A 19,217-nucleotide genomic window follows, 5' to 3' on the forward strand; every position below is an offset into this window, starting at 1 on the left:
GGCCTCCACAAATCTTATTTCTCGCTCTTTCTTTTCTTTCTTTAATCTGTATGTCTGAGATTTGACGTCAATGCGTTTACGAGAGCAAACGAAGTTTCATTTACAATCTGGTGTCCCAAGGTTTCCTAAGGCGTCTCTAAAAGGAAAAGACACCGACTAATGGAATAGGAATGGTTCGGCATTACAACTATTGACGCCAAAGGAAGGAGAAGGCATTAAATATGTGCAGTGGCATGCAACAAGAAACGATGCAACTGTAATAATAGCACCATCGCGCCCCGTTGCACAGGATACAGGCCCATTATAAGGAGGTACAGATATCCTGCAATGCTATGCAATTCATTGCAATTCAGCCCTGATAAGCCTTCATTGCTTCATCTTTAGGGTTAGTTAAAGATGATTTTGTTTTGCGCGTCTCTCTCTCTCTCTCTCTCTCTCTCTCTCTCTCTCTCTCTCTCTCTCTCTCTCTCTCTCTCTACGAAAAAGTACTTCACTGGTTCTTTTCTTAACAATATCTATGTCTTAATACGTCTTCCTTTCCTCTCCCGTCTATAATGCTGTTGCAAAATCAAATGAGAGAGAGAGAGAGAGAGAGAGAGAGAGAGAGAGAGAGAGAGAGAGAGAGAGAGAGAGAGAGAGAGAGAGCTCTGCGAAAAAGTACTGCACTGGTTCTTGTCTTAACAATATCTATGTCTTAATACGTCTTCCTGTCCTCTCCTGTCTATAATGCTGTTGCAAAATCAAATAAGAGAGAGAGAGAGAGAGAGAGACAAAGAGAGAGATACTTCACAACCTAACAGGAAATTGAGAACTCTTTTCAACTTTTCACAGAGTGGACCTGGACCCCACACAGCGCTATACCTTTGTTTGGGCCACTTCCGGTTTATGAAATCAACATTCCCCCATCCCTCCTTCCCCCTCACACAAATTAACCCCCCCCACCCCAAACTATTGCTTACTGCCATCCTCTCCTCCTCATAACAACGAGGTCCGTCCCCCCGATTCCCCCCCCTACCACGTCCTTTAAAGATAATGATGAACATTGATCACCATCAACATTGTTTGTTATATTTTTCTCCGCATGACCAGCTCATGAATGGTTCTTTTCACCCCTTTCTTCCTTCCTTCCATTCTCAGAATTCTTCTGGGTTCAACGAATACAAGAGGCGGGGTTTGTAAGAACATAATTTCAATATATTATCCTTCGGTCTCTGCTGCAAGTCTTCGCTCACAACAAGGACGCAATTTTTGCATACTTCCGGTCAACGCAACAACGAGACCGTGCAAATAAAAAAAAAGGGAAAGGAAAAAAAAGTCGATCAAGTAATAAAGCCGGTGAATATCCGTGCCGAACCTCACATCACCTATCATCAAAAGTGATAAATAAATCACCGGCCAATAATATATCACAGGGGAGGGGGATTGGAAAGCCGTTCCACCCCGTCTTTCATGCGAGACGATTGCCGAACGCTTTCGGACAATAAACAATCAATCAAGGATACTTCGCCGTGAGAAGAGACACTTATGAAAGTAATGAGCTTGAATAATGGAAAATAACTTTACTTGGAGGGTTTAATGCTGAAATTTGATTTGACTGAGACCACTGGTCGGTAAGATTAATATCCATCTAGGTAAGAAATCTAAAAGGAAAGACTTGTTTGGCCCATATAAGCTCACTTTTTTTAGTTCTCACCTTTCCTTATTCAGATAATACCTGTGGCGGTACTTCCCGTCGGATTCATAGCGCGCGCACGCAAACATATGCACAAGACATGCATGCACACACTATATATATATATATATATATATATATATATATATATATATATATATATATATATATATATATATATACATATATATACATATATATATATATAATTATATATATATATATATACACACACACACACATATATATATACATATATATATATATATATATATATATATATATATATATATATATATATATATATATATATATATATATATATATATATATATATATATATATATATATATATATTTAGTTGTCCTGGACCACAAACTCTCACAATCTCATATTGTGAAAGCGTATTCTTACCCGTATTTCAGTAAATATCCTATAAAATAATACTGAACAGAGAGAGAGAGAGTGAGAAGTCTGCAAAAATAAAAAAAAACTGTCTCAGGACCCCGGCAATTATTAACTCATTATCTACCGTATGCAAATGAGATAAGGCTGACGCCACACTATACCTATTTCACATCGTTCGTAATGAGACGATGCGTGGCACTAATTATCCCCTACCCGCTGCCCAAGGGGGCAATAAAAAGGCGACTGGAAGCAAGACGTGCGCGCGCGCTGAGCAATGCTTGTCCTTCATGCGGTCGTAAACATTTCAAACTTGTCACACTTGGTTTCGTGTCAGTGGCATTGCTGCGACGCCAGATAAACCTTAGTCGCTCAATCAGTAAAACGGATTTCTATACGTAGATACTGCAGCGATAAATGTCCTTGAATAAAACATAACAATGACGCGAGCACCATCATCATCATCATCATCATCATCATCATCATCATCATCATCATCATCATTACTGAATAAATAACAACACCAAAAACGCAAGACGAAAAACATAAATAAAAATAATGAAAAAAGAGACATTTGACATAAACGAAACAAAAATATATATGTATATAATATATATATATATATATATATATATATATATATATATATATATATATATATATATATATATATATATATATCAAATATTTTTTTCATTATTTATTTTTATACGTTTTTCGTCTTGTGTTTTTGGTGCTGTTATTTATTCAGTAGTGATGAATATAATATAATATAATATAATATAATATAATATAATATAATATAATATAATATAATATATAATATAATATATTATAATATAATATAATATAATATAAATTCCCTCTCCAATGGTAGACGTATCCGTCAAAAAAAGGCTAAAAAATCATTAGTCACCGACTCATTACATATTCATAAAGTTTAGAAAAATCCTCATTAATAGTTCGTAGCTGAATACTACGAATATTAATACGCTGCATTTAATCCGTTCGACAAAAAGTATTACAAAATATGAACACAGATTAAATGAATTAAATTTATTATTCCAATATATATATATATATATATATATATATATATATATATATGCTACATGTGTTTATGTGTTTGAAAATTTGGGTATGTGATCGCGGAGCGTAATTGCATTTAAAAATTATGCCAACATATGTATTTGCGAAACGTTTTAATTTACAAATTCTACGCGTAAATCTTTCTCAATACATAACGTAATTAACCTCAAAAATTTAGTATGTACGTAGTAAATCAGTAGGCTACATTTTCTTCTTTGTACAATTTTTACTCTGCGTATCACACTCACCAATGATACTCTCAATTGAGCAAATGGAAGTTTCTCTGGCCTCCTTCACATGAGATGCTTAATCGCCATGTCACAAATGTGGTGTAAAGCCATCATTATTATTACCATCATAAACCCATAATTAATATTTTGTAGAAAAAAAAATACATTCAGGTATGTTTTCAGAAGCTTGAATTATTATGACGGAATTTACGATCACCATCACCTAATCCCCGCAGGTATTTGTGAAACTCGAACCACAGATTCTTCTCAGAGGCATGAGGTTAGGAATTCGTTATTCAAGTCCGACAACTGCAGAGAGAGAGAGAGAGAGAGAGAGAGAGAGAGAGAGAGAGAGAGAGAGAGAGAGAGAGAGATCCCTCTCAACCTGGTCCAAAATACTTGACGAATCGCAATAGCCCTCTCATGTCTAACTATGTCATTTCTCAGATGCAGTCATTACAGATCTCTTGAAAGACAAACGACTTGCCAATTTGTACGAAATTTTCCCGAAGGTTGGGCAAGGGACGGGGTTAAAAAAAAATACAAAAAGAAACAAAAAAAGAGACTTCACTCAACAATCAGGAGACTCGTTTGCATACAATATATTTTGTAATACGTATTGCAAGTCTATAAAAATAGTTCTTAACGAGTTCCCAAGCCGAGCCAGCACTCGTAAACCATACAGCCGAACTGCCTGGCTAACCACAAACTTGTAATTATGAAATTTGTTATGTGTACCTTGGAACATGGCTGATGCCACGTCCTTCTAGTAAACAAACACATACGATAGACCACGAATGTACTATAATGGAGTTGACGCACATACGCACACAAACAAATTTTAACATACACAGCGATGATAATGAAACCAATTGAACTTGCGTGCGTCCGCGTGTGATGAGTTTATTACCAACGCCGTAACTCGGGATGAAGGAATTATCCGTCAATAGTCTTACGAAAAAACAGTATGAACTCTCGGCGGGTTGTGATTTGAGTTAACTTTTTCTCTACTTTAAAGAGGAGGCTTCCTTTCCTCAGTCTTCAATCACACACAATTTCCGACCAGTTCGAAGCCCCGCCATCTCTTATGACCAGGTATTTTCGTCACGTAATCAATTCCTTAAACTAATAACTTCCTCCACTTGCTTTTCCCCTCTGAACAATCCTGAAACCATCAGGGGAAAAAAAATGGTCGATCCAACAGGAAACGACTCGTGACAAATAGTGCAAGGGACTGTCCAGTGAAAATAGGAAACTATGCTTCAACTACTTATGATTAACAGTCTAAATGACTCTTAAAAAGATAACTACCACGGACACTCCGCAACAGGAAACAATCTCCAGCCATTTCCCAAAGGCTTTAAAAATAGTTCGGCGGGAGTTTTCGGTAGCTCTTTGCCCGAGGAGGCTCGCTTATAATTACCGTTTGCCTTCGAGTGTATTATGCCTATTTGGGAACACACGAGGGGCCATTACAAGGTTTGTGGATATTGACTTGTGAGGGAAAATGGAGCGAAGCTAATTCTCTTAAGGATGGACATGTTGATGCAAGAGGCGCTCTGCAATCAAAGGCATGAAAACAGGATATTTGCAAGACTTTTACCGACGACCCCGGGGACTCCTTAAATTGCAACATTCATTACGTGTCATGCAACTTTAGTACTAATCTGTCTTTGTCATAAGGATAAACTAACGTGCATGTTCAACTGTTAAGTCAAATTGCAAAGGATGATTTATTTCAGCGGTTTTCGCCAGGGTTTATGAGCCAATGGAGTCCACCATTTTGGTTTTGAATATTCATGTATCGCTAAGCTAATCCTTCACCCCATTCCTGTTCCTCTTACTCCTCTTTTTCCTCTTCTAACTCTTAGGCTCCTCTTCCTTCTTTACAATTTTCCTATTTACTAAATACAACCATTCCATCACTATTATCCCAGACACCAATTCTCATCCATTTTGTCTTCAATCTTTGCGTGATTAAGTAAAATTATCACTATTCTCCTTTGGAGATGACTGAACGGAAAGGAAAACGTAGCATGAAGTCTGCGGAAGAGAGAGAGAGAGAGAGAGAGAGAGAGAGAGAGAGAGAGAGAGAGAGAGAGAGAGAGAGAGAGAGTTAATATTATGAAACACAAAGACAAGTAATGAAAAATGGTTCTTAAATGCGAAGGGAGGTTCAGCAAAGACAGTTTAGAATTTTGACGGGAAGATGAAGTTGATCTAATAATGATGATCGTATGAGAGAGAGAGAGAGAGAGAGAGAGAGAGAGAGAGAGAGAGAGAGAGAGAGAGAGAGAGAGAATATTGTGAAGCACAAAGACAAGTAATGAAAAATGGTCCTTAAATGCGAAGGGAAGTTCAGCAAAGCCAGTTTAGAATTTTGACGAGATGAAGTTGACCTAATAATGATGATCGTATGAGAGAGAGAGAGAGAGAGAGAGAGAGAGAGAGAGAGAGAGAGAGAGAGAGAGAGAGAGAGAGAGACAATCCAAAGGCAGTTGCCAAGACAATAAAAGTAAAGCTGTCAGAGGCCTTCATTCGTTCATCTATAACCTCAAACATTTCCCTAATGGAGTGTGCGCGACCATGTAATGCTCTAAACAGCCTTAAACAATTACACATATGCAACAGATCTCAAAAGACACAACCGGTTCCTTAAGTAAGCAAATAAACAATCTGGCATGTGCTCTGACAAACGCCCTCTCCCTCCCTTCTCCCCCAAACCATCGTCTGTTCTCATGAGGTGGAGGAAGGAGTAGTAAGGAGGAGGGGAAAGCTATGATACGAGGGGAGACTGGGAGGGGACGAAGAGAGGGTCTGGGATGTGGGTGGTGGGTTGAGAGAGAGTGGGAAGGGTTATATGTTAATGTAACTTATTTTAACCCTTGCCCTGTAATTTGGGTCATCTCGCCGAGGCCTGGATGGGACAAATGAGAGAAGCAACTTGCAATGACGTGCAAATCCTGAAAAGTACGAAGTCTTTGACCCCTCCTCTTCCCCTCGCTCACCTCCTTCTCCTCCTAACCCCCTTCCAATAGCCCCCTCTTCTCGTAGCATCCCCTCCCCCACCATTCCGAGGATATCCCTTCTCTCCCACCCCATCTAAGAATACTAAACAAGGCTTTGGTTGAATTTCTTTTTTATTTCTTTGTTAAGATTTCGTTAAGTGGACCATTTGCTGTTGTCTGTCTATCTGTCTATCGCCGCTTTCTGTCTCTACTCCCCCCACCCCACCCCGTGCCTTCCGCGGGTCTTAGCAATGACATGACGCCCTTCTGCCAAGTCGGCTTCACTGGATTCCTAAGCGCTCATGTTTCACGCTGCGTTCCTAACCAAATCGAACCCGATTTAAGGGATAAGGTCATCGTCAAAAATTAAAACAAACTGTTTGCCTTCCTTTCTTTCTGTAATTATCGACATTTAGTATACAGGCAATTGGTACGTGTATGTGGATATAATTAATACGCATAACTCATTAAAATTACAAAACTGAGACACTGACCCTGGAGGCCAGAACCGTTTCCAATAGCAAGCTCTTCACAGTTTTCCCTCAGTGTTCTAAAATACAAAAGTAGCGACCAAACAAAGCAAGGAAAGAAGAATAGAGCAGCCATTCGATGCCAAGTTCCTTTAAAGCATCCCAACCTCATTTCCGGTGCGATAATAACTCTGTTCTCGAGCCCATCGTCACACCACCAACTCGGTTATCCAAGAGATACAGAGGCAGCCGCTTTCCGCACTGATGTTATTGTAGTCCCGAGTCCTTTTATGGAATTCTTGTACACTACGCTCTTAAACAAATGGTTAGGGTATAGGCCTGGGTCTTCCTTTAAGGGCCTCGGGCTTCCACAAGAATTCCTATAAAAGGGCTCAAATGACGCCTATAAACCCAAGCTCAAATTGTCCCGTAAGTCCCTTACATTCCCATAAAACAACAAGAAACTTCCTTCAACGAAGCTCCCACTTTACGCTGTTTAACCCTCATCGCCACCATCCTTACCCGTCTCCCTACACAAGTATAGGCTAGTCAACAGAAATATAAAACTCCTCTTAACATAAAAACAAAATCTGCATTTTGATATTTCCATTTTTGTAGTGCCTATTAGTAGTTCTGGAAACAAACAAGTTACACGGGAAAAAGAATACAAAAATCAGAAAATATTTAACTGCACGAAAGCAACTGTTTCGAGTAAATGCTAAATTAAAAAGTGTTTGTAAAACAAAGTCAACGTGATATTTATACACACAATTAATCAATGCAAACATGTAACGATTTTTTTTTTTTTATTTCTTTTGCGTCAAAATACCTAACAACTCGGGACCCGCCTTCGCACACTTGACCATGCCTAATCATTCGAACATTAATTTATCTTAATGTGGTTCCTTTAATTTCCCGTCCGAAATTCCAGACGCAGGAATGATTCCCCCACCACATAAGAATTTCTCATCTATAACGAACGTTACTTAAAAAAAATTAGAAGCAAAACTACATTGTATGATTCTCTACTCGTCAATTCCAACATTTTCGCCTAAATTCTAAAGGATCTTTCCTAACCTCTCTTGTATGAATAAAAAAAGCCCCGAAAAAGACAAACGGAGAGTACTCACCTTTTTTGGGAATGAGAGATTTGAGGAGGAAGACAGCGTTGTCGTCGGTGGCCCAAGCGTGCATTTTGCGATAGGAGTCGCGACCTTTCTCCGTCAGTTTGTCCCACGACTTGGGCTTCGAGAGGAGTTCGGAGACCGTGCCCTGTGGGAGGAGAAGACGGAGGGGCGACGGGTAATTAAATTGACCCTTTTTTAACGAGTGTCTATTAAATGAGAGGCTAAATAAGGTGGTGCAAATATTTAAAAGCATAATGAAGGGGAATAGAGCAAAAATGATAATTTGAAAGGGGACCATATCGTTGATAAACTAGATGAAAAGACTGCGAATGATAGGAAAGGAAGAGAGAATTACCAGATGAATATACAATCAATTTAAAAGATAACAAGAGATACGTAATATATTACACGAGATAACTATTGGACGATGAAGATAAAGTCAAACCAGATGTATACATAATTAATGAAATCGATAGGTTAACTGGTAATTGAACTGGAAGTGACAAGGACAGATGTGCTATATTTCTATATGGCATTCTTATTTATATATCCGACCAACGAGAAAAGTTTACTATGACAATTAGAAACCGTAGGGAACATAATTAAGCAACCGACCGATCTGTCGGTAACTTCTCTGCAAAATCACTCATACAATAACTAAATTTCTTATGCTCTCTTGACATCTGTACCATTTACCCGTAAAAAAGTATGACAAAATTCAAAGTTCTAATGTAAATAGCTACCACAACATTCAAAATCTTACAATAACGTAACATGCACAATCTCACACTATGTTCATTTCGGTGGCTTTAAGTCTGACCTAAGACAATGTGAACACCGTGAATGCAGTCAATCTAATGGAGTCAATTTTAATTACAGATTTACTGATTAACTGTGACCCGACATCTAACCCTCTCATCTCTCTCCGTCAAAGACAAACGCAAAGAAACAAATAAATCGAATTACGGACAATAAAGTTGAATGAACCTTGTAATTCTGGACTCACCTGTGACAGCCCAAGTATATATTTAGCAAAGAGTCTTTGGCCGATGTTGTGAATGGACAAAAGTTCCCGGACTCGCCGAGCTAGAGTTAATGTGTCGAGGCTCTGCTGGCAGAACTTCTCCATGTTAAACCTGAAAATAATAAAATAAAAAGATGAGGAATGTAGAAAATAGGTGCTGTGTATCACACTATTCGTGGGTGTATATATTTATGAACACCTCGATGTGTATATATAATTTATATATATGTGTATATATATATACACACACATATTTATTTATGTGTGTGAATTTTCCAAAAATCTCCTGATCCCTTACAGAAGCAGCCTACCTTAATATCTCTTGCAATCTGGCCTCCATGGGATCGCCTTTTGGTATGAGTGATTCTCCTGTGATGCGGTCCTCGAATTTGAAGGCCATGGGTGGGAGGTCATCCTTGAAGGGCGAGCGGTCATCGCGGGTCTGGAAAGGACTTTTGTTTTCGTGGGGGAATCCATTGGCCAACGAAGAAGGACTTTTCATGTTCACGTCCCCGAGAGGAGAATCTCTCGAGTCCGATCTCTCCACTGGGCCTCCTCCGCTGTCGGGGGAGATTTGACCTATTGGGGGTAACAAAGGGTAATTAAAATGTGTCAGGTGTAGAGGGAAATTAATCATATTCAATATAAATAAATTATCGAAGAATACTTTACTAACCGACGAACAATGTAGACTCAACCTCTGATTGTGACAACATTTCCTCCAAACACTGATCATGACCCATCTACATCTGCTTTCGTTTAAGTGTGTAACAAATTATTAGATAAACGCAGAGTACAACATGGTCTAGATAATGGGCAAATGAGCGGAGTGACTTTGAAGGTCATAAAAACATTGTGCTTTCGCTGAACATTAACAGTATCAAGTTCTGTCTCTCAGAAATTCTCGCTTGAATGTCAATCACTGGTATGCACGACAAAATGTAAACAAATAAATATCTGGCCGTCTAATCGTGTACAAACAAACTCATTACAGCGACTAACATTGATTCTGAAAAACTGACCAGTAACAGAGGAAAGAATAACTGGCATATAAAGTGTAATAATTCATAAAAAATGCTATACAATAATATAACAGCTATATCAGACAAGGTTTTCCAATTTTATCTGTCCACGGAAATACAAAAGAATTTTCTATTTCCATTTTTGCGAGCAAAAACAATAATCAGATACGCATGAAATAAAAAAAAAAAAACTAATCAAACACAACAAAAGATGAAGCAAAACAAAACATTGTGGAAAAACAAATGCCTTTCAATTATTTAATCGTCAAATGAAACCCCGAGATATCGTTCAAATATCGCAGAGATGAATATAAAACAGCGCGCACAAACCAAAGCCATCGCTTTAACAGTAGTATATGATTCAAAATCTGGGGGAAGCAATGGAATTAAAACATGATGCTTCTCTGTAAACGGATCACTATGAAATTTGCTGAACTGAAAATTCAAAAATGGAATTACACCTGCAACTTGCAAATATAACTGCATCACCAGGGCCAAATGCAATATGCAAGTATATGAAGCAAGGCTTTATGAAGTTAACAAATCCAACAAAACCACTTAACACAAAATATGATACCTTGATCTTCATTAAAAGAAAATAAAAAATGGACATGTCCGTGTGCGCGCGCGCGCGTTCTCACCTGAGGTAAGATGATGCCGATCCACTACTGTTCTCTCGAGTGACCGTCGCCATTCCTCCCCAAGAAGGTGATGAAGGGGAGTACCTGGCGGGGGATGAGGTGCCAAGGGCTGGAGGGGAGACGCCATAGGTGGAGGCGCAAGCGGTGGGGGGAGGTGGGGCCTCAGAGGTGGGTGGAGATGACCGTGGCCCATAGGGGGAAGAGGACCTGCGAAAGGGAAGAGTTACAGGTCATTACTACCTGTGAGTAAGCACCTGGTTTTATACTCAAATGGCCTAAAGGGATCCAGGTTTATACCAGGAGGAAACTGTGACGAGAATCTTAGGCTCTGAGACGTCTGGAAATCCCCTTTGACATGCCAGTGGAAATACTATGTACAAATCACAAAGCCCGGGCGTCTTTGAATGACATGAACAAGCACTTGCGCGCTGGAAAGCAAAAGTCGCAACATGAAGAGCGTATCCGCGCTGCTAAGAAGAGCCCCTCGGGGGCTCGTATTCCTTCGTGCAGGAGACGCCCGGGCCATCAGGCCAGATCAAGTCTCATCAGCGAATCACTCCCAGTGTGTCATTTCCTTTCATAAAGTCGTTATTTACAGCCCGATCACTGATGACGCAACATATTCATTATCCATCTTAGATTACATAGGGTTGATCAGTTAACAATATGACAATAAGGATTAAGCCCTATTGAAGGATATTCAAAAGCCCCGAGACACAATAAACTCCAGGAGACCTTACGGAACACGAAATATGTCCATGATTCCAGTGATCTCAATGCTGCAGCGTCACAAAAACGTAACTGAAGCCTGATCTAAAAATTCCTTACTGTCGCTCCTACACAGTTATGGCTGCGAGAGGCTTCGAGATAGTATGAAGCTCGAATTATCGTTTCTGGAAATTTTCTTTATTAAAGCTAAAGGGAAATTTGTTAGGCCAGGCTTCAAGAATGACAATTTGGAATAGCCATTGGGCATTTGCTATGTAAGAGCTACAACACTATCCGTTTTGTAAATTTCCTTGGAACTGCCTTTGTCAGAGCTACAAGAATATCTGTGTTGAGACTTCAACAGGTTTGGGCACAGATACTAAAACCTATTTCGTCCAAGTTTTGACAATAACATCTAGTAAAGCATGCGGGCAGTCAGGCAGTCAGAGAATATGAATACTTCAAAATAAAGGGCTTAGATAAAACTAATCAATTTAAGGAAAATATTTGGACAAAGAATTCACATTAAAACTACTAAATCATATCTCAATCTTGTAAGATATCATATTCTTAGCGTCTTAATTATAACAAGCAAGTATCACACAGTAAGCTAATTACAAAAAGCAGCAAACAACTACAACTGGTGGAAATTACATCCTAACAATCAAAGATGCTTATGTATGTACATATATGTGTATTTACATGCATACATACATACATACATATATATACTATATATATATATATATATATATATATATATATATATATATATATATATATATATATATATATATAATGTTATAATGCGTATGTCCGTTTGTGTGCGTGCGTGTGATATAAGTATATATATAATCATAAATTCAGACAAAATACAAACTATATAAATACGGTATGTGTGTGTGTCTGTGTGTGTGTGTGTGTGTACTCAGTACTTCAGTAGCAGCGACAAACACCTTGCCACAAAGAACGACATAGAAATGAATATTATGAGCGTGCTTCTGGAAAGAGGAACTCACCATATACATCGTATAACTGCTTACCGAACTCGGAAGTGGGTATTTTGAGATCATGTTCGGTTTTCGCTCTGTCTACTAATAAACTCTCCAAGGATCTTGGAGGAAACGCTAAATTCTCTTGGCCCATTCGACCTTCTCTTATATTTCTGAAAGGGAAAAAACACAGAAACATTAGTACAGGCATGAATATAATTTTTTGTAGTACTGTATTTGCGTATCTATGTCAATACAAGGGTGAATATCAAAACTTCGAAATATTACATTATTTCATTTATTTCCTTGTTTTATTCATTCGGTCACTGGTATATATGCTTTAAACATTACAAATAAATACCTAACACATGAGTGCAGTGTTGCACTCAGGTGAACGGAAGGAAATTACACAATGATATGAAATGTCTGGAAAAATATATATTGAGTAAGATTTTGCTAGCAACCGCTTTCGTTAACAGTGACTAGTGAAAGCCTACTCCAGTAGATATAATTATATTTTTCCAGACATTTCATATCACTGTGAAATTTTCACCCACAAATAAGTATGCCTATAAGTGTCTATGTCTTACATTAAAGTGTGCGCATCGGTATTTTTCTTCTATTTGTTTACAGGTAAGATTACAAATAATGTTTGTAGCGACAGGTAAATTTCTCTCCATTTCAATGTTTGTTTGGGTTTATGTATGCTTTCTCATGTATCGACTAGTTCATATGAACAACTACAGTCATAATGAACAGGTATGAAATCGTTGTCTTAACCGTGATAGCTGTAACATTTTTCTGCTTTGTCTGGAAAAATAAAGGTAAGTTTGAAACGAAACAAAAGTAAAATTATTCACATTATCTTAAAGAAGCTTCAGAGAGAGAGAGAGAGAGAGAGAGAGAGAGAGAGAGAGAGAGAGAGAGAGAGAGAATTTAGAATATAATGACTTTTGTTTGGTAACATAACCACGAGAGTTAGGCTCAGCGCTTCATATCCTAGGTGGAATATCAAATGCTCATAAAAGAAGCTCTTTTAAAATTCTCTTCCAATATTTTCATAACTACACAACGCAGCTACGTTGACGCCAACTCCAACGTTCTATCATTAGCATTAGTCTCTCTCTCCCTCTCTCTCTCTCTCTCTCTCTCTCTCTCTCTCTCTCTCTCTCTCTCTCTCTCTCACCATACCCTTCAACTGGCCATCAGATAGGAGCAGCACCACCGCCAGGTAGTTGACCAAACAACAATAATTCTTCCACGTTACACCATCTGATACAACGGCAGAAGGGGAGTAGGACTTTCTTCGTTGACATTCTCACAAACCTCGATTCTCAGCCATCAATCCTAAGAGGCAGATACAACACTTTCTCCTATCACGGGTCTTCTTTGTTTTCTTCCCTTTCATTCATTTCTATTCTTTATCTTTATTCTTCTTCTCTGACTAGTTCTTCTTCATCTGTCATCTCTCCGTTTATGACCCACAGCTATCTCTCTCCTCACTGACAGCCTTCTACCGATTTTCCTTCCTTTCTTTACCTTCGTCGATTTACACCTTCAATTACTACTCCTACTTTTTTTTTCGTCTATCTCCTTCGGGTAACTGCCTCCCCATAGATCTCTCTCGTCTCTCACCCCTTGGGTCCCTCACAACTACCTTTCTAGCCCTCTAACGTCCACTCAGGAGGTCCTGCTTAATATTCAGAGGGCCGCCCAAGTCCATCAGGAATCCATTGATGCGAAACGCTACTGGTGTTGGGTAAACAGGGGCTCCTACACAATACATCCCGCGATTCATTGTCCTTGATCGGCCTCTAACAAAGGGGGAAATGGAGGTGCTGCTCGTGATGCAGGAGGCACGGGAGGAGGTGGGAGGGGGGAAGGAAGACAAGGGGAGGGGAACCGGTCTGCTTTAGATGCGGCGAACAACGGCGAAGATGCCGTGAACGAAACAAAAACTGACGTATGTAAAAGAAGGCAACAGGTGATTTGCTGACGGAAGGCTTGCTCAAGTCGGAGCGATGAATTCAAGATTGACCTTTGAAATTATGAGCGACCTTCAGCCACATGAGTGAAGTATTACTTAAGAGTCATAATCCTCAGTCAGATATGTTTTACATTATATCTGGTATAAGATTATGTGATTCTGAATATGAACAAGCAATACACCCATGGACAGTTCTCTTGGTAAAATTTTAGCAAAGAAGGAAAACAGACTCAGATAACCATGCAGAACTTTACATCGACCTAACGGTACAGCACGAGCCAAATATTAAGACAGCTTTGCTAAAACAAAATCTGTCACCATTTCACTTCATTGAAGAATGAACGCATTCTTTAGCGATTTGTGTGTGTGTGTGTTTGTGTGTGTGTGAGAGAGAGAGAGAGAGAGAGAGAGAGAGAGAGAGAGAGAGAGAGAGAGAGAGAGACTCCGATGACAAATCAAAATGTCCTACAGAAAACCTCACTTGAATGGAAACGATTATCCCAACTGCTTCGAATTAACACCAGTGACTTGCAGGATCTATAGATCTCCTTTGTGTGTCCGTCGGAGGATCGCGGCCCATCCAGCCTACACTCCCACAGACGGAAGCTCATGAAGGCGATTATGATTTTTGCAATCAATAGGGGAAGCAGCATAAAAACCGAAGAGCAATAAAACCGGAGGAAGTGGAGACAAAAAACCGCAGGGCAATAAAGCACCAATTATCTTGCATCGGCAGATGAAGACCACGTGGCTCTTTGTCGGAGCGTTTCCAATCGACGTGGGCCAACTTCCGATGCCTTGCTATTGAATATTGAAAGACCGGTTTAACGAAGGCCATGCCGGTGGAAATACGCTGTCGGGAAACTGATAGGCAGCCAGTTGAAAGCTTCGAACGATTATTTCTTTCCTTTTCTTTCCTTTCTTAATTGGAAATCATTTGGTGCTCGAGCAGCTGACCTTACATTATGTTCACTTCCATTCATGATTATTTGGTAACAGAGGACTCCAATTTCTTCCGTTTTTCACTTTGACCATTTTTATGCATAATCACACATTTTATTAATATTATTAATCTGTCCCCCAAAAATTACAAAGCACAAACAACTTGAAGGAAAGCGTCGCAAAATAAAGCCTATCAAACAAATCAAGATGTGATTAAAGCAACCGCCAGCCAAGGACGCCAACATCAGCCAGGCAACGTTAATTGTCTATCTGTCAAATGATTACGTATCAATTCCAGCCCCCGTTCCAGTGGCCTGGATCTCTATATGCAAATTCCAGTACTGATCCAGGATGCTTGATGGTTGCGATTGAGTGATAATTTGTGCGCTGATTGAACGATATCTTCTGGGGCCAATCGGAGAGAGAGACAGAGACAGAGCGGCCTCCATTGCGGTCGACTCCATCCCAATGGATCTGATAGCATAGCCAACAAACATCGTATATTTACTGGATTTTCACCAGATGCTTCGGGGGGTCATTCGCTAATTAATTTATATTTTGATGTATTCAATTAGTTTAATTCATTTAATTTTATTACAATGATACACGTTACGAGAAGATGAGACATCTATCACATTACTCGGTTATTAAATAAAAATAACTAAAAAAAAAAATGAAGGTCGATTTTGGGTTAACACCGAGCATTCAATACGGTGCAATAAGACAAAAAGTCCATTCCACTAATCCATTACTATGCAGACGACGAATTTCGAGGAAACCATGTATTGGCAGATGATAAAATATGAGAGGAAAAATCACGGAAGGATAAAGGTAATTATATATCGGATATACAGCATTGCTATCCCAAACATTGCCAATTGAATCGACTTGTTTACTCTGTACCTGAGCAGCGGGAGGGTTACGCCTCTTACACACACTCACTTTTTCAAGCTCTGTTGACCCTCCTGGACGAGGGATACAAGAACCTATCAATCTCTGCGCTGAGATGCAAGGACTGACTTTAAATCTATTTTAGCCCTCCAGTTACTCATTTTTGCATTCGTTGCCTTGGTTTAGAAGTTCAATTCCAACTACACTAGTGGGAAAACTATTGGTTTTTGCCATAATTCTTGGACTGAATTAATTACAAAAAATAATTCCCTTCTTAAAGGTCACCGATACTGTCGGTTCTAAGTTAATCTTTCATGTAATTACCGGACAGCAAAACGATTCCGAAAAAAAAATCCTAACAAATCGGTCAATTCGATTAACAGGCATACAAAGCTAGTTAATGAACCACTCAGAGGAATGAATGAAACAAGCAGCCGCCATAAATGCCACTGCACAGCAATCAGCAGTGCCGAAAGGTATCTAAATTCAAGCAGTCTCAGAAACTGAAAGGTGATACAGTGACGTGAGGAAGCAGGGGGCCGTGATACAAAAGCTTTCAGAGATAAAGGTTCATACGCGGGGAGGGGACGGGGAGGAGGAGAAGGGGTTGGAAGGAAGGAAGGAAGAGGTTTCTGGTGGAGGCAGATGGCTTTTTAATAGATTTTTATTGTGAGGCAGAGGAAATCGAAAATGACTTCGGTAGTCGGACCGAGACGGCCTACGAGAATGGGTGACTCCCGCCGACAATGGGACTCGATAATAACTCGGACAAATTACAAAATCTGTGGCTCTTTTCATCACTGTCTCCGAATCCGCCGACCCACCCACCTACCCACCCACCCACCTCTCTGTTCTCTCTCTCTCTCTCTCTCTCTCTCTCTCTCTCTCCCGTTCTTCCTTCTTCCGCTTAAGCCTTTCCGACGAACTGAATTTTCAGCCTTCCGCTATTGAAGTCCAAAGAACTTCCTCCTTGTAATTAGATGGAAATAAAATTAAAGCAGGTGATGGATACGAGAGAGAGAGAGAGAAAGAGAGAAAGAGAGAGAAGAAGAAGAAGAAAGAGAAGAGAGAGAGAGAGAAAATTCCAGTTACAGTACATTAAAAAGTTGCTGTTTCATAGAGCAGCTACTATTATGCTCAAGCATACCTGCTGGCACGTCAACATTCCCAAGAAATTTTCTTATTAACTCTCTCTCTCTCTCTCTCTTTCTCTCTCTCTCTCTCTCTCTCTCTCACAAAAAAAAAGACTTAGGTGCTCTATCCGCCGCGGCATACAGTGTGTGGTAACCCTGAGGCAATCGGAGAGCTTTGATTGAGTTGCGTGCGTGCGTGCGTGCGCGCCTCGGAGAGCAGAGCAGCAGGAGCACCGGCGGCGGTCGTAAGGCGATCACATTCGGCGTGTCATCTTTTGTTCGCCTATTACTGCCCGGCATCATCTATTGTGCCAACATGGGCCGCGTCCGCCCACGACGAAAATGGAGATATGAAAAACTCGGGAAACAAAAGAAGTTTTGGAAAAATGATAAATTTTCTGTTGTTTTTTTCATTTCCTTAATATTTCGGGAATCACTGTAGGACTGAACATGGCGAATAATCTGGTGTCGCAAGGGCTAAGGTTATAAACGCAGCATTTCTGTGAATTTGCAGAGGCAAATAACCATATTTGCGTTAATTCATTCACCTAGAATTTCCAACCGGAAATAAAAGAAATTTTTATTTTAAAAAGGTGATAAATATACTTGAAAAATTTTACATCCGGAAAATACCCGCTACTTTCACTCCGTATATTCGACAGCACCTCAAGTGTACGATTAGGAGAAGGAACTAATGATTTTAAAGAAATAAAAAAAAAAAGAAATAATAATAACAGATGGACTCACGAAATACAGTCAAGTATCGCGCAACAAGTTAAATATAAGGTTCTCTCTCTCTCTCTCTCTCTCTCTCTCTCTCTCTCTCTCTCTCTCTCTCTCTCTCTCTCTCAGAGAATCAATGATCATATGTTAATGTAAGACTCGCCACACGAACTACAACCGCGACACTTTAATTTAATTTATTCCCACGCAAGCACCTTTGTTTCAGGGCAGGTAAGGCGCTTCTGGTACTGGCCTAAGGGTGTGGTAACGCATGAGCGGCTGTTCATGCGCTCCTCTCATTCGCTTCATTACCTTTTTCCGAGTTCCATCTTCATGCCGGCTTGGGATCGTCACGATAGCCTTTGCTATACTACTAATACCACCACTGTTGCGACTACTGCTATTGTTGTTGTTATTATTTATGGATCTACTAATTACACTGATGATAAATATAAGCATACGTATATATATATATATATATTATATATATATACATATATATATATATATATAGATATACAACTTATTTATTTTACTTAATAATATAGGATTATTATTATTATTATTATTATTATTATTATTATTATTATTATTATTATTATTATTATTATTATTATTATTATTATTATTATTATCTTATAATGTCGTGAGTAGCATAAGACGGTTCATGATTTTGCCGTTGATAATGCATTACAGTTTTCGGGAGCAACATTATTATTATTATTATTATTATTATTATTATTATTATTATTATTATTATTATTATTATGTGGAAAATAATCGGTCTCCATACATGAAAAGGGGCCGTTACAACAAAAATTCAAAAAATGTCTCCGATCATCCACAGCAGATTAGATTCACAATGGTCTAAATTCTCGGGTTGTGGCATTTTCTCTTCAATTCTTCTTTCAGAATACACAATATTTCTTCCCTGGCATTTTCCCAACTAGCATTTATTCCAATGGCGCACTTGTCTTCACAGGACAAGCCATACTAAGAAATACTCTGACCTCAACGGCTCAGAATAAAAAAAGTAATCATGAACTATGTACATTCTTCAGTCTACTTATTTTTTCATCCTAGTCCTTTAATTTCCTATTTCTTGTTTATTCTTCCCTTTTTTTCTTCTTCCGCGAGAGCGTCTATATATCCT

The 19,217-nt window shown here is 39.1% G+C and overlaps 1 protein-coding gene across 35 annotated transcripts in view; it reads right to left on the reverse strand.

The window, feature by feature from the left end:
- Positions 1-19,217, reverse strand: part of LOC136840220 (homeobox protein cut-like) — a 518,427-nt gene that overhangs the window by 142,083 nt on the left and 357,127 nt on the right. For 24 of the 35 annotated variants that reach the window (XM_067106809.1, XM_067106807.1, XM_067106798.1 and 21 more), the window contains 5 exons: positions 12,416-12,561; positions 10,689-10,895; positions 9,337-9,604; positions 9,008-9,137; positions 8,005-8,146 (listed from right to left, as the gene is read on the reverse strand). In XM_067106809.1, the coding sequence (XP_066962910.1) occupies positions 8,005-8,146; positions 9,008-9,137; positions 9,337-9,604; positions 10,689-10,895; positions 12,416-12,561 (893 nt within the window). The remainder of the gene's footprint in view (positions 1-8,004; positions 8,147-9,007; positions 9,138-9,336; positions 9,605-10,688; positions 10,896-12,415; positions 12,562-19,217) is intronic. The other 11 variants (XM_067106785.1, XM_067106793.1, XM_067106808.1 and 8 more) reach the window with 1 other exon arrangement.

The sequence above is a fragment of the Macrobrachium rosenbergii genome, chromosome 7 (assembly GCF_040412425.1).
Source record: "Macrobrachium rosenbergii isolate ZJJX-2024 chromosome 7, ASM4041242v1, whole genome shotgun sequence".
Taxonomy (NCBI): Eukaryota; Metazoa; Arthropoda; class Malacostraca; order Decapoda; family Palaemonidae; genus Macrobrachium; species Macrobrachium rosenbergii.